This window comes from Lycium ferocissimum, chromosome 12 (assembly GCF_029784015.1).
Source record: "Lycium ferocissimum isolate CSIRO_LF1 chromosome 12, AGI_CSIRO_Lferr_CH_V1, whole genome shotgun sequence".
Lineage (NCBI taxonomy): Eukaryota > Viridiplantae > Streptophyta > Magnoliopsida > Solanales > Solanaceae > Lycium > Lycium ferocissimum.
The window spans coordinates 64,799,341-64,815,379 of NC_081353.1; the positions used below are offsets into that span (position 1 = coordinate 64,799,341).

Sequence of the window (16,039 nt, forward strand, 5' to 3'; positions counted from 1 at the left end):
GTGGGATTTCACTGGGTATATTCTTGTTGGATCCGTCAGTCAAAAAAAGTCGTGCCTTTTCCCGGGATAAGTGACTATATTTTGCCAGTTGTGTATATTGGAATCGTTCTGATGTGTATATGTCGTGATAGACATGATTGGACGTGAGCAGTACAATTGCACTGCAGGCACGCTTTAACAATGAGCCAGATTTTAAGCATGTATATTAAAATTGTGCTAGCAGAAATGTGTATTTACTTGTGCTATGGGGCAAGGCACAAGGGCTAAACCAAGAGCTTTTTACTTTGGCCTCAAATGGTGTATAGAAAAGGATACAATTTGGTCATTGGAGAAATTGATCCTTTGGTACTTCAAAACTGCATTAAAGGCACTTGGTTAACACCATGAAGGCTTGAAGGTACTGTAAATGAGATAAAGAATTTGATAACATATTATTCACACTATAATTACCAAACATTCTTAGTGGGAGGCTAAACAGGTTGCAGATAAATAGCCTCCTTGAGTCACGCCATAGATGATGTGTACATATACGCTCCTTTCGATAATCTACCAAGACAAGTTAGATGCTTGTTAATGTGGAGAGATGGCAACTTCCACCATTTTGAGACAAGAAAAATCCGGATGTGCTGGTATATGAGCTCACCTTGGTTTACTGGCTTTATTGCCCCTCTGTTTTGCTGGTATTCTTTGAATTGATGATGGTTAAGAAAACATTTCCAATTTCATCAGCTTGGTTCACTAAGTTCTCACCATGTACAAGGAGGTTGGTCTGGCGCTTGTACAATAACTAACATTTCTTTACTAAAACTAGATGATAATAGCCCGTGCTCGCACTGGCCCAACACTTACCAATATATATTAATATAAAAATATATTTGAATCTAAAAAGATTACTTATGTGCTGGTGTTCAATTGTATTTAAATGTAGTTTATAGTTTGTAATGCGCAATGTAAAGCCAGGTGATGAAAGCATTGCATAGATAAAGCAGGAGTACTATTTACACGGGATGTATGAGCGTGAGATGACTCCATTCTTTACATTCATATACTATTATTTACATATTACATATGAACGGAAGCTGGCATTAGCAAAAGGCGAAACAATAATGCAACCAGCCACCACATTGTTGGGAGCCATCCTGTAGCCTTGTTGTTGCAGTGTTTGACAAAATACCTGTAGAGATTTTTGGTATTGGGCTTCTTGTCAAAATAGAAGTGTGTAAACGGAGATAGTAGAGAGATTAGTAGCAGTAAAGTTGGGTTAATTGCCTGATATGCCTCTTAAAAACTTCAAGGCATCTTCTGTCACATATATCCTCAGTTTTTCTTCAATCCAGATTTTAAAAATGGTAGCCCAGCTTTCAGTACAGGTAACATTTGAGATTTAGCCTGCTTGAAAAACTTCCGGTATGGAGTGAGAATACCAAATTCCTCGTAGCTGCATGAGAATTAGGTAGGAGTGTGGTGCTAGAATGGACTGAAAATAGTAAATTTTTGTTGAAGTGGCGACAAAAACTATATATTTCTGATACGCAGAAGGTCCAGGTTCTAAGTTGATGTAGTAACTGAGCAATACAATCTTTCAGGTTAAAGGAACGCTGATACTTTCAAGAATAATAAACGAGGTTATGCTTGTTCGGAAAGAAGTGCATACTATTTCATGCAAAGTGTTTTTCCAGCAAATTTGTTGGTTTACATACATTAATTTATCTATTAAAAATAAGCTGAGTAGATATTGGTTTAAAATGACACTGAGAAAAAATCAGAGGAGAAAATTTTACTTTGGGACGGTAGTTCTAGCAACAATCTGATATAAGCTAATTGCAAATAGATAAAGAGACACTTCTAAGATCAGAATGGTATTTGTCGACCACTATGTCTACCACTCCCTTCTTTTTTGATTTTGTCTCTACTTTCTTTGTTTCTGACCAACTTGTATAATATTAAATAAAAAACTTATCTACTAAAATATATGCAATAATGGAAGAATAACTTATTTCAAATCAAAGGGATAACTGCATTATTATTTTGTAATCTTCACCATAATCATTTTCTAGAACAAAAACAACTATAAGCAGCTAACAAAATGCGTTTTTTTTTTTTTTTTTTTTTTTTTTTTGTTATTAGAAATTTCACTGGAGAATTCTGGTTGAATGTGTGAAATATACATAAAGGAGTTCTAAAGAGATGATTAAATGAGCATCGAGCTACATTGAGAAAAAGCAACGAAGGTGCGTACTGGACAAAGCTGTAAATACAAAGGTCAAAGAGTATATAACAATAATCATTATGCCATGAAATACCTTAGTCATTGGAGTTAGCAATAAGACAGCTTCCGAAGTGATGACTGATGAGCGAAGAACAAGAGCGGGACTTAGAAGTGTCCAAGGCAAACGAAGCAAAAGGGTCCTGATAGTTCCCTAAGTTAGGGTAAAGTTTTAGAATAGAAAGAGTCTAGGGCCGCACACATGTTAATATATATATATATATATATATATATATATATATATATATATATATATATATATGTAATGTTTTTATTGCAGCAAGCACATTTTTGGGGCAACTGAATCTAGAATTAATTAATGGAGATGGAAACAGAGATTCACAATTTTCCAGGTTGCCTCAGAAATTTTGAATACATGAAATTATCAGCACATCCTACACTATAACCTGGTCCAGATTGCAGAAAAGTGTAGGGAAAGATGAGTGGTAAACATCTTCGCACACCTGAATATTGAAGGTTCTGTTAAGAATTTCCCGTCAGTGAATGGAAAAATCAACACTCTCCCCTTGCTAACCATTAGTAGACCCTGAATACGAAATGGGGCCTTAGTTAAGAGAACGTCGCGGGCAGTGCGTGAATGTTTCCAAAGATGAATCAAATTGGTCGATGGTGAGTTAATTCTGTAACTATTTGTAGTTTCACCAGATGTGATTTTTTTTTTTTTTTTTTTTTTTTTGACAACATGAGATATGACTCATCTATGTGCAGGCTCATTCAAACAAACACAGATACCAAGACACAGAAAAATCTGATATGTATATCAGTAGTACAACCGTACTGATTTATCAAAATAACTCTACATATCAGAAACCTAGTTAATTGAAACTCATCCTACTTCAAAAACTCTAGCATTTATAAGGTAATATTTGCCTCTAAACAGATGGTATGACCAGAAGCAGCTCTAAGATCCAGATGCTAGTGAGCTATAGGCTAAAGCTGTTACAATTTATAATCCTATGAATGACTTAATTTAGAGGAGATATGACAGTAGCTTAAAACTCTCCAATATCTCTTTCCAGTTTGTTGTCACCGGAAAGTAACAAATTACAAAAATTTACCACACGCTGACATTAGTTTTTCCTGGCAGATTAGTTAGAACAATTGCAATGCAAATGATTATATATCAAACTTGTATATGTATGCAAGTGCAAAGGATGAAAACCCACGGGAATAACATTGTTTATCTCAGTGGTTAGAGGTAAACATTCAACTTTCTACAAACCACCGCTACTTTATCGAGCTAATTTGTTAACTCTTCTTTTAGCCGGAAGTAAATTATTCAAAAAAATTAAGAATAGAAATGTATTTTACCTAATAACATGGAGGAATGCAAGCAGATTTACGATATAGTATGCCAGTTATGCAGATGCATCTCTCTGAATTTCTTTTATTTGCCGCATAAGATCCTTTTTATATTCAGATTCGATATCATAGCAATATTTCAGGGGAAAAAACACTAAAATTTGAATTTTCACTCAACAACGTTTAATCTGCATATATAGTAATGTAAGTTAACTTATTGGTATACATCACAAGAGAAAAATAACTGAAATAAACAGAAACTAATATTTATGCCTAAATAATCTACCAAGAGAAAAACTGTAAAAACAAACATATATCTATCAAAGTTTATCCTTTAGAAATGAGTATAACAAAAGGAAGGGAAAAAAGAGGAGAATAACTCAGAACAACCAGAACCAAATTGCAGATGAAAAAAATCTAGAAATAAAATAAAACCTAATCGCCAAAGTGACGATGAAGTAAAAATAAAAGTTCAAAACAGGGCGGTAATCGAGCAAAATAGACTTTAAACCAAACTCAAACTTTAACATCAGAATGGAATAATATACATGTATTTGGTTCTCTCTTTCCCGGTGCTATGCTCTGGTTATGGTGGCCTCTTCACTTTGATAACCCATGCGGCCATACCATAGTTCTCAAATTATGCCTCTTTGTGGGTAAAAATACCAGATTACATAAATACTAAATAACTAACCTGTAGTATACAATCAACAGAGAAAGCTACAATTGGGTGATAAACTAAAGGCAACTCTAGTCTAGTAAAATGTAGACGATTTGAGAGGTAGATAGAAAGGCAAAATAATGAGATGATTCTGTGAAGGACACCTAAATTAGTACTCCACTATTTATAGTAGATAGAAGTCACGTATTATCTCATTATGCACTTCATACTAAATTACCAAAATATCCTCACACCTGATTTAAATGAGCTGAAGCACACATGTCGATCCCACTCATTCACTCACTTCAAAATGCAAATCAAAAGAAAACAAGAAAATCAGAGGGGAGTCAAACTTACTCGTTGAACATCCAAGTAGAAGATCAAGATCATGGGAAGGGCCAGTTAGTCCAAAATTAGACATGGACATGAAGTTAGTTTCATATTCTCCATTCTCAATTTTTGTTCATCAAAATAAGTCTTCACTAACTGGAGGTACATCTAAAAAACGCCCGTTAAAGGAACTCAGAAATGCTACCAGATTTTAAACTTTTAATTGGGATATGTGATAGCAAAGGACTCTTCAGAGTTCCTAAAACTAGATAGCCGATAAGCATTTGATGTGGAGACATCATCCCATGGGCATATTCCTAATGCACTAATTAAACAACTTTGAAGATTGAATATAAGTAAATCCACGACCAGAATAATTTAATATGTTTGCACAATAAATCATTTTCTATTTGAACAACATTAATATTAGCACCAGAATTCAAATCTACATATTTTGCTATGAGGTGTCTACAACCTGAATGATAACTTCAATAGGATTCACAGTTGCTTCATAAACATGATGGAGAGAAATAAATTGACATAGAAATTCTTGTTATCAATTTGAAAACAACAAACAAAATTGATCAATAAAACAAACCCTTTGAACTAAGCAATCACCTCTATGGAGCAAACCTGGGCCTTCAGAGCAGGTGAGACGACACCCAATATCTACATTCATATGCTTGGTTGAGAATTCCACAAATCAAACTCAAATGTCAAAGTTACGCTACTTCAAAGAAACCCTGAGGCAGAAACAAAGCTTTGTTTGCTTGTACCGTGATCAAAGATCGAATTTTACGCTTTAGAGACGAAAGAAGGGCGAAAATTACAAAGATTAAACTAACATGCAAAGGCCAAAGTAACAAAAAGAGAAAGAGGAAAGAAGATAAATTCACAGCAACAAACAAAAGCGAAGAACAAAAAGAGTAAATAGCAGACAAATAAAACTAATCTGAAAATTGTAAGAGGTAGCAGCAAAGACAACAACGATGAACCAAGGAGAAAATTCTCTATGTGGAGAATTAAAGAGAGATGAAGAGTATTTTCTGGAAGTTGCGAGAAAACTATTTCATATTTTCTGGAAGAATGAAGAGTGTTTTCTTCTAGATTTATGGTAGAATGACAAAACTGCCCTCTATAAGTTGATTTGGACATGTAAGGAACCATGTCGATCCTATAATGGCTACTCACTCTTCTATAATAGTATAAAATCTGTCTTGGGCCCCTGCTGATTCTCTACTTATAAAAGGCTGACTAACAACTAACAAAATCACCTACTGCAAATCCAAGCAACACAACAATATATTTACATATAAAAATCTGACTAGCAAAAATTGACTTTGTAACATTGAATATTAGGTATTAAAACCATTTAAGTGAAACAGATCCCACTTTAACACACCAAATCATACATACATAGAAAGAGTTTACCTGATACACAAAAGTTAGACTACTACCAATACCAACATTCCAAGAAAGCTCGACCACTGATAATATTTATGGAAATACTTCTACAGCTAATAAAGACGTCAATCAGCATTAGCCGCTGTAGTTACATACTATAGTGTTCTCAACTAGTATTAGATTTAAAAAGCAATAGTTCAACTGACTCTTTCCTTGCCTCCGGTGAAGCTTCTTCTCAATTCAACTCAACTGCACATTAGTCCAAACAAAAACAAAAAACTAAATTAGCCATAAAGTATAGATGCAAACCAAGGCAAATTAGCCATTAAGTATAGGTCAATATTGTTACTCCAACTCTTTGACAACTAAACTACCACTAGTTCAGCGCGAGTCATCAGTTTAGTCATTATTTTTAACATATTTGTCCTTTCCCTAACGACAATAAGGTCCAGTAACACCTATTTCATATTTCAGTGTCATACCGAATTCTCAACTCCTACAAACATGTGTCTCAAGATGAAGTTCAGGTAACATAGGCAAAGGGACGTGGCCAAATCTGGGAGAGGCAGCAAAGGGAGAAGGATGACAAACTGTTATGAGAAGGGTAAAGGTAATAACGTTAGCACTTCCAATGATGCATCTACGGCTGAAGGAAGGGAAATAAATCCAACAAGAAGGTTAATGAGATAGGGAGTGTACAAGCATACAGGCTTGAAGGTACTCTAAATGAGATAAAGAATTTGATAACTAATTGATCACACTATATTTACCAAACATTGTTACAGGGAGGCCAAACAAGTTGCAGATAAAATAACCTCCCTGAGTCACACCAGAGAGGCTGTGTACGCATACACTTTTTGATAATCTACCGAGACAAGTTAGAGGTTTGTTAAATGTGGAGAGATGGAAACTTCCCCCATTTTGATTCGAGAATAAAAATCCAAATGTCTTGTATATGAGCCACATTGGTTTGCCAGCCTTATTAACACTCAGTTTTGCTTGTATCCTTTGAATTAGTGATAGTTAAGATAACTTTTCAAATTTCATCAACTTAGTTCACCAAGTTCTCACCATGTACAAGAAAGGTTAGTCTGGCTCTCCTACAACATGTATGTGCTTTGCTAGGCAGTGGCAATAAAATTGTGACTAGGTTTGATTAAAACAAAAGTTGGCCTATATCAAAATCCATCACCTATTTAGTAATTTTTCCTGGGTTATCATCTCATAATACCCATATCCACATAAGTTTGAATAACCAAAGCCAAGAACAGAAACTACCCCTGCGTCCCAAAAGAGTAACCAAAGCCAAAGAAACAACAAAAATAAATAGCACTAAGATTCATTCAAAATGACACATTTCATCCCCAACACCTAAAAAGGGGAGGGAATCTGTATACCTTAAAGAATTTTTTCCGGCAAAGACGGACAACATTCTCCTCATTTCGTCCCCTATATGCATGGATTTGAAAAGTTTCTATAGGTGTACGCAGAGTGAGATTTTTAACTTTAACAGTCATAAGGAATTCACGACCTTCACCCACAAAATAGTTCACTTTTTCAATCCACGTGACCTTGTACTTGTAATCCTGCAAGGCGTGAAGAGAAAACTGTAAGGACATTCGGGGTGATTGTTCAAACAGAGCAAAGATGATTAGATGAATAGAGGCATACATCATTTGATGTATTGTTGTAGTCCTGAATAGCATGTTTAGCCAGATCCATGAGCAAGTCAATTTCTTTCCGAAAATCAATGTATGGTACGTAAGTAGCTGCCCAGGCTTTACCCGGATAGATGTCAATGTCGAAACCCTGTCAAATAACGCAACCCAATCAGACATGAATTCATATAACACATAACCAAGAAAATTAGGAGGGGGAATTTAAGGAAAAGAAAAAGGAAGCGACTAAATAGGGAAATATATAGGAGAGGGATACAGTTGGACTATGACGAATAGAAGTATAAGTATAATCAGTGAATTTGTTCTCTAGATTAGATTCGTCAAGTAGGTCCCAAAGTAGAAGGGAAAAAGAAACCTTGTAGGGTTAAGAATACTCTACATAAACAGGCTAAACAACTAATCTAAGGTCTAAAAGTATACTGCTAATGTTAAGAAGTGAGGAAAACTTGTCTTAATAATCCCATTGATCTTGAAACTATGGAAAGTGACCAGAGACTAAACCTGAAACAATGATTCCTCAAAACACAGGCTTGCAAATAAGTTGATGAGGATAACAGATTAAACGCACAAATAAAAGAAGAATTCATGAAGACAGACAAAGCGCAAGCAATTGACAAACATACATGGGTATCACAAATCTGATTGAAGTATCTCCAATAAATTTTGCGAAATAAAAGCTCGTGCTCCATGGAAGCGCCTTGAGGGATGAAATATTTGTTGTTCCATGGGATCTGACCAGCCAATGCCATCTTCGGCACATCCTTCTGCCAGTAAGGTTGTTGTTCCACCGACTGCCAAGGTTCTCCCGGTTCGCCCATTTGCTTCGTCCACCAAACCCTAGCACCAATATGTATATGCTTTTCTAATCTAATATATATGTATGGGGTGTGCATTATTCCGGTTAAACCGATTAAACCTAATCAAATTTTAATTTGGATTCGTTTTCCGGTTTTTTTTGTTTGGTTTCCCATTGAGAAATTTAAAATATTGGTTTTTTGGTTCGATTTCGAATTTAGAAATTAAAATTTCGGTTTTGTGGTTCGAGTTCAGATTTAGAAAAATAAAAATTGAATTATTAATATTAATGTATTATTTATCATATACTTACCATCTAAGGGAGTTTGAGATTGAGTAGTATTTTCTTACTTAGTGGCCTGTTTGTATTAGGATATAAAACGGTTCATTTTCAATGTTTAGCTTATAAAAATGTATTTATATTTATATACTTTTAGATATTGTGTTTTTAAAAACCTATTAGTGATATATATATATATATATATATATATATATATATATATATATATATATATATATATATTAATTAATTAAATTTTAAAAGCATGAATATAAATATTGGTTGACCAAAATATCCTTAAAATATTAAATGACTTTTATATCCTTACTATTACTACTAAACATTACTGTTTACTAATCCTATTCCAATTGAACTAGCTCCCTTACTATTATTACTAAGTTTATTAATTATCCAACTTCTGCATTACTAACTAATCCTATGTCTGTTATACCACGTGTCTTACTATTAGTCCTATTCTATCGTACTAAGAGCTATCAAAACGGGTCAGCTCAAGCCTCACAGGCCAAGGTATTTGATGGGTTAGAGCGGGCCGGCCCTTCATCTAAATGGGCCTTAAAATGGCTAGCCCAACCTAGCCCTAGAACGGCCACGGGCTGGGGCGGGCTAGCCCTTCATTTTTTCCAACTTTTATTATAAGAAGTTTTTTCTTTTCTATCAAAATTCAAACTTAAAATTCTGCCAATTTCTTAACATTGCTAACAAGATTATTAGAAAGTCATAACATACTAGGACCAATGAAGCTTCAAATTACAATCCCATAACTGAAATACATAATATCAAGAAAATAAAAAGATTCTCAAACCAAAAGTGGGGGCAAACATTTATGTTGTTTCAATAATTCTAGATACTAATCTAACACAAAAATATTAACAGAAAATAAAAACAGTCCTTTTTGACAAATAAATAAATAAAGGAAATCACACTTGCAAACAGAATTACACGTACGACTTAAATTTTCAGCCAGCAATACTTAGAATATTTTGTTAAGTGAGATTAGGGAACTAAATAATTGTCCAAGCCATGAAATGTTCAACCAAATAGACCAAATAAAGTTCAACAACCAAATATACCAAGTCTTAGGTCCAAAACTAAATAAAAAAGAAATTAATGAAGCTCCTCAGAAAAGTTTCACAAGCACTTGTTAGGTATCCAGCACCAATGTATCATCTTCTTCAAGATCATTTGAATCCTCTTTTGATAAAGTTGTCTTAACATCCTCATCTTCATCTACAATTCATATGCAATGTTATATTAAGCATTAACAAATAAGTAGATTTTAAAAACTAATAATATTAAATTAACAAAAAAAAAATATTACCACTTTGAGTTTGAGTAAAGCCGTGCAACCAATTTCGAGTAGCAACAAGTTTTTGGACATTTTCATGATGGAGACGACTTCTATACTTGGTGAGAACATGACCACCAATGTTGAATGCTGATTCCGATGCTACAGTAGTAATCGGAATACTAAGTACATCACGCGTCATCACTGAAAGGTCGGGATATTTTCCAGAATGATCCTTCCGATACATGATAATGTCTATTTCTCTAAACTTCTCTTGATCAAGCTTTGGTTCCTCTAAATAAAGGTCTAATTCTGATTTTCCCTCACTAGAAGCAGATTCATTTTCAAATGCTTTGAATTCCTATAAAGTTAGAAACGTGATAATTCGTATAACAACAAATAATAATAATAATAATAATAATAATAATAATAATACAAAAAAGAAAAATAAATATGACATATTAATAAAAAATATTCAATTTACAGCAAGATGAAATACTTACATCGAATACTTTTAATCCCTTTCTTTTGGATTTACTTCTAGCTTCACTTGATGTAGTGAGAACACTAGAAGAAGCACTTGTAGCATTTTGTTTGTTTGCATAATGACCATAGAGCTTGTATAATGTACTCTTTCATGTGTCTTATCTTTTCTTCGGTAGAAGTAGGATCCAACTTGGAGTAACAAAAATTTAAAACTTGCAACTTCATGCGGGAATCAAGGATTGCTCCAAATGCAAGCACTACACTATACAAACTCCAGTATTTTTCAAACTTTTCACGCATTTTCGTAGCCATTTCCTTAATCACGTTATCATCATTATTCAAATTCTCTTTGAGCATGCATTCAATTCTCCAAACTTGCATAAAATACAAGTTGGAGGTTTGGTAACTCGAACTAGAAATCAAGTTAGTTGTCTCATAAAAAGGCTCTAAGAATTGACATATTTTCTCTGCCCTTCTCCATTGATCGAATGTAGGACAGTAAGCATAATTTCTGTCAATCAAATGTAGACTAGCAAAAGCCTTTTCATATTGGAGTGCACTATCAAGCACCAAATATGTCGAGTTCCATCTGGTTGATACATCCAAATGTAAACCAATGGTCGTTTCAATTCCAACTTCCCTTATACATTGCTCAAAGTTTTGCATTCTCCCATCGGATCCTTTAACATACACTTTCCCTAATTGCAAATAAGGCATCAGTAGCTGCTTTTAAACCCTCTTGAATAATCAAATTTAAAATATGAGCAGGACAATGCACGTGAAAGAACTCACCATCACATAACAAACTTGTTTGCAACCTAAGATGCCCTTTTAAAATATTTTGCAAGCTGTCATTAGCAATGGCATTATCCAAAGTGATTGAAAACACCTTCTTATCTATGCCCCATTCTTTCAAACAGTCGTATATAGTAGTAGCCAATTCAACTCCAGTGTGAGGTGGATACGTACGACAAAAATTTAGAATTTTACAAACCGACCTCCAATTTTCATCAACAAATTGAGCAGTTAAGTAAATATATCCTCCAAAATTAGATGACGTCTAACAATCAAAAGTCAAGCTTACCTTGTTAGGAATTTTAGCTAGGATTTGTTTCAATTTCTCCTTCTCTCTAATATACGCTTTCTTGGCATCTACAACATAAGTGTTCCTAGAAGGCATCGTAACATCTGGACTTATATAATTCACCCAAGACTTAATTCCATCATACTCAACAAAAGAATACGGTAAATTATGCTTAATGATAGCTTCAGCAAGCATTCCACGATGTGTCCGTTGATATATTTTTCTAGATTGCACTTTATCTTCTTGATTAATGAACATTTGACCCAAATCATGAACTCTAAGCATTGGACACTGAGATTTATGACGATGCAGATGTGATGTATCGTAATTTCTTGTGGGTCTGGGAGTTGAGCCAACCCTAAATGGTATTTTACACCATTTTCATTTTGCCCTTTCAATTCCATCTTTAGCTCTACCAAGTCTGTTGAAGTAAGGCCACACAGATAATATGATCCTAAATGGCACAAATGACTCAACTACTCAAACTTCTCCAAGGATTTGTGTTGGAAGCGGAATCATTGAGGATGAAGCTTTGGGAGCATTTAAATGGAGTAATTGGAAGACCTTCAAGCTATAGGAGATAGCATGGGAGAAGAAGTCAAGATTCCAAGGCCCAAGGCTTGCCTCTTAAAGTGGCTACAATTGCAAGCTTGGGTGATTCAAGGCCGGAAGATGGATATTTGCGCAAAAGGCTATTTGTGCAAGTGGCTACTTTGCACAAAGAGGGTTATGATTGCAAGAAGTTCATGCATGCAAGGTTGATTAGAGGGCCATCTGTGTAAGGAGGGACGTGTTTGGTCATTGAAGGTCAATCCTTGAATTGAAGACTACACTAAGAAGAATAGTTAAACATGGCCCTTACTTCATTAAGGGTAGCTAGCATTGTAATTGTCTATTAGTCTTTTTTACTTAGCTTGTATACATAGCTTATCTTTCATTTCATTAGGAAGACTTTGATGATGAATATTTGAGAGATACTTATATTTTGAGTAATATATTGCTAGGTAGAATCTAGTGTTAGTTTAGTCATATGATGGTGGATTCCATTGTTGGTTGTAGAATCTTTTATTTCCAATGAATTCATGAAGATTGTTCATTTGTGGATTTCAAGTGAATTTCTTGCCTTGATTCATATTGCTTTGGTTCTTTTGGGTGTTTGAATTCAAATTAGAAGGGTTTAGGTTTAATATACGTAGATTTGTCTATAGAATTCCCCCATTCGGGTCAAGTATCTATCCCTCTATTTCTCATCCCTTTTCTTCGTATCCTTTAATTTTTCGTGTTTGAGTTGATTTGGCTTCATCCCCAAATCAATTCGTTATCATTTGGTATCAGAGCTTAGGCTAGGAGATTGTTCTTATAATTTCTAATCCTAGGTTCGTATTTTGAAAATCACAAAAAAATCAGAAATTTGATTTTTTTTTTTGAAATTGGTGTTTTGATGTTTGTTTGTTGGATTTGAGGTTGAATCTGTGCTTATTGCTATCTAAAATCTCTAAATCCGAAGTTTGGATTGGTTTGGTGAAGATTAGAGCATTTCACCATTGTTAGGGTTTTGAAGCTCTTAAAGAACTTGGAAAAACCAGGTGTTCTGCGATTTTGAATTGGAATTGAGTGTTGTTGAGGCTAAATTTGAACTTATGGCATCAAATCTAGTAGGATACAAAGTTTGGAGGCATTTGGAGAAGTTTGGAAAGGAGTTTGTAGTTTTCACCATTGAAGACTTACAAAGAACTTGAAGAACTTCACATAGGTCTTCAAATTTAGGGTTAAATTAAAGCTAATTGAGTGTTGAACCTTGTTCTCTAGGTGAAGAGGATCTAGATCTAAAAGTTGGTGGAAAAACAAGAAGATTTGAAAGGGTTTGGATTTGGGTGTTCTTGAGGGTCTTCATATCTTCAAAGTGAAGAAGAAGACTAAAAAGGAAGTTTGATCCAAAGAAATTCCCAAAAGTTATAGAAAGTTGTTTTTCCATCCCAAAAAGGAAAGATCCTAGATTGAGTGGGCCCAATACATCAACCAAATTCAGAAAATCCGGCCTAAAGTTCGAGAAAAATGTCACAAGAGGTTGCGCTTTGGCTATGCTTCGCGCAACCATCGCACGACAAAAAAAAAAAAAAATTTGCCAGAATCTCAAAAAAATCAGAGCGTGTACTGCACTGATTCAGAGGGGTATTTTGTGCGATCATTGTGCGACGCATGACCATCGTAAGACTCTGAAAATTCTGAAATTTTTCTAAGTGTTAGATTCAGAGAGGGGTGTTTTGTGCGTTGCGTGCACGACGCACAGCCAGCACACGACCATCAGAAAATCTGTCTAAGTGTCAAAAACGGTTTGATTCTTTCCTAACTTCTTTTCTTTGATTATTCTAACTAATTAACAACTAGTAACCGATCTTACTTGTTGATGATTAGTTCTTGAGTCCGATTCATTTCGTACCAATTCTTTCAAGTTTTTCTCGTTTAAACCTTGTTGGATCTTCTAGGCTCAAGTCCTTTTTGCTTTATCGAGTCGTCCGTCTATCGATTAACAAGAATGTATTCCTCCACAAAGGTTAGCAATCTTGTGAATTGATTTGGATTAAAAGGGTTCTTGACCAACCTTAGAAGAAGCTTAGGTTAAGAGGTAAGTTTGAGTGAAAATACGAGTGACGTGAGGAGCTTCTGCTACAAATCTTGTTTGCTCGTTTTGGAGGTACACGAAGAGGAGACATAAGGAGAAGGAAAGATAAGGATGTCATCCATAGCTTCTGAGTCTTGTGGAGATGATTTTGAAGGTTATGCCTCTAGCAATAGAGGGTATGACTATGAGGGTGCCGGAGGCTATGAGGGAGTTGATGAGAGGTATGACCATGATTGTAGGCATCACTATTCTTACAATGAATATGATGGTGATGGTGCTCATAGACAAATGAAGAATATGATCGACATGATCATAACCCATATAAGGGTGAAGAATACTACTCCGAGGGCAATTGTGAGCAACACCTCATGAGGCTTATGAAGAAGGAGTAGATGAGTATGAAGAAGAGTCTTATGGTGGATACGAACATGAAGAGTCTCATCCTACACACTATGGACATGGAGTTGAATTGAGGTATGCTCCTTCCTCACACTTTCGATATGAACCACTTGGTGATAAGTAGCAAAAATGGGAAGAATGTGGTGATGATGAGCCCAATGGCTATGCACTTCATGATGAGTATGTTTTTGAAGATAATGGGATTGCATATAATTCTTATGAGGAGTCTTCTAATGGATATTCACGTGCATCGCCTTGTAATACTTCCTATTCCAAGTAAAATGGTATATGTGTGTGGATTGGTCCGAGTAGGAGTAGTCGGAGGAGGAGAAGAGATTATACATTTCCTAATCTAAGAAACACAATGAACTATAATTCTTATCCTAATCCAGAGGTGCCATGTTCTCAATATGTTTATGGTGTGGAGGGTAAGGGGAGAGAAGTGTTGACAGGAAGTGACCAACTTGTTGGTTATAGAAGTTCTTGTGGCGACTACTCAAGTCCAATGTCTTATCCTAGTCCAAAAGTTATAACGACTAATCAAGGAAGTCGAATTCAAGAGATAGGAAATATGTCATCCATAGCAAGTTCATTGGCTATGCTCACGAATCAATTGTCGGGCTTGAAATCGAAGATCGAAGGTATAGATGGAAAGATGGAAATTATAGATAGGAAGTTGAATGGTATGGGTGAACGGATGGAACGGTTACGCAAGGCACAACGAATGAAGATGGAGAAGTCTAAACCTTGTGAAGCGAAAGAGGAAAGTGAAGCAGAGGGTTCCCTTAACCCTTCCAAAGATGTACTTGACACTTGCCCTACCTCCCATGAAATTGAGAGAGAAAAGATTGAGAGGAGTAAGGGAATAAATTGACAACTCTAGAGTGGAAAAAGGAGAGGTTTTGAGGAGTGATGTGAGGGAGTTGTCACAACCCCCATTCTAACCCTTGTAACTTTTATTTCTTCTCGAGTTGTTTGAAAAATGGTGTAGGTATTCTTGGAAGCAAATCGAATGTTGAGCCTCAAACTTTGAAAGTTCATGAAGTAGTTGAGAGCTTCCCGAATGAGCAAATGGACTCCCAAGTTGAAATCCGAGGTAAAGGAGATGTCGTGTGCGAACTTCAAGGTAAAATAGCTAATCCTAACACCACAAATGATGTGATTGACCATGTTGTTGAAGTGAGTGTACATGATCGCTTGTCTTTAATTGAGCTTAATTAGTCTTTACCTTATGTTAAGCTTAGTGCTTCATTGATTGTTGATAATGTAGTTGATATGGGTGATCCAACACTAGTTGATCCTATTAATGACCATCTTGATTCTTCTTGTTAAATCAATTTGCGTCCACCTAGTGTTGATCCCTATGATTATCATACTAATACATTGTCATGTGATATGATAGC

General features: G+C 35.2%; 1 protein-coding gene across 1 annotated transcript; it reads right to left on the bottom strand.

Moving 5' to 3' along the window:
- Positions 1-5,901: 5,901 nt before the first annotated feature.
- LOC132040614 (uncharacterized) lies at positions 5,902-8,413 on the bottom strand. The gene is made up of 4 exons (XM_059431268.1): positions 8,287-8,413; positions 7,656-7,793; positions 7,382-7,570; positions 5,902-6,233 (listed from the first exon to the last, which is right to left on the bottom strand). The coding sequence occupies exons 1-4, from the start codon at positions 8,410-8,412 to the stop codon at positions 6,225-6,227; spliced, it is 462 nt and encodes a 153-aa protein (XP_059287251.1). The 5' UTR covers position 8,413; the 3' UTR covers positions 5,902-6,224.
- Between the last annotated feature and the right edge of the window lie 7,626 nt (positions 8,414-16,039).

What these genes read in the sequence shown, in the direction of transcription:
- LOC132040614 (XM_059431268.1), bottom strand. Translation starts at nt 8,412, where the DNA reads ATGGCATTGGCTGGTCAGATCCCATGGAACAACAAATATTTCATCCCT. An exon ending in ATCAGATTTGTGATACCCAT is followed by an intron (nt 7,794 to 8,286) that starts GTATGTTTGTCA and finishes GTTATTTGACAG; the next exon opens with GGTTTCGACATTGACATCTA. An exon ending in ACAACAATACATCAAATGAT is followed by an intron (nt 7,571 to 7,655) that starts GTATGCCTCTAT and finishes CACGCCTTGCAG; the next exon opens with GATTACAAGTACAAGGTCAC.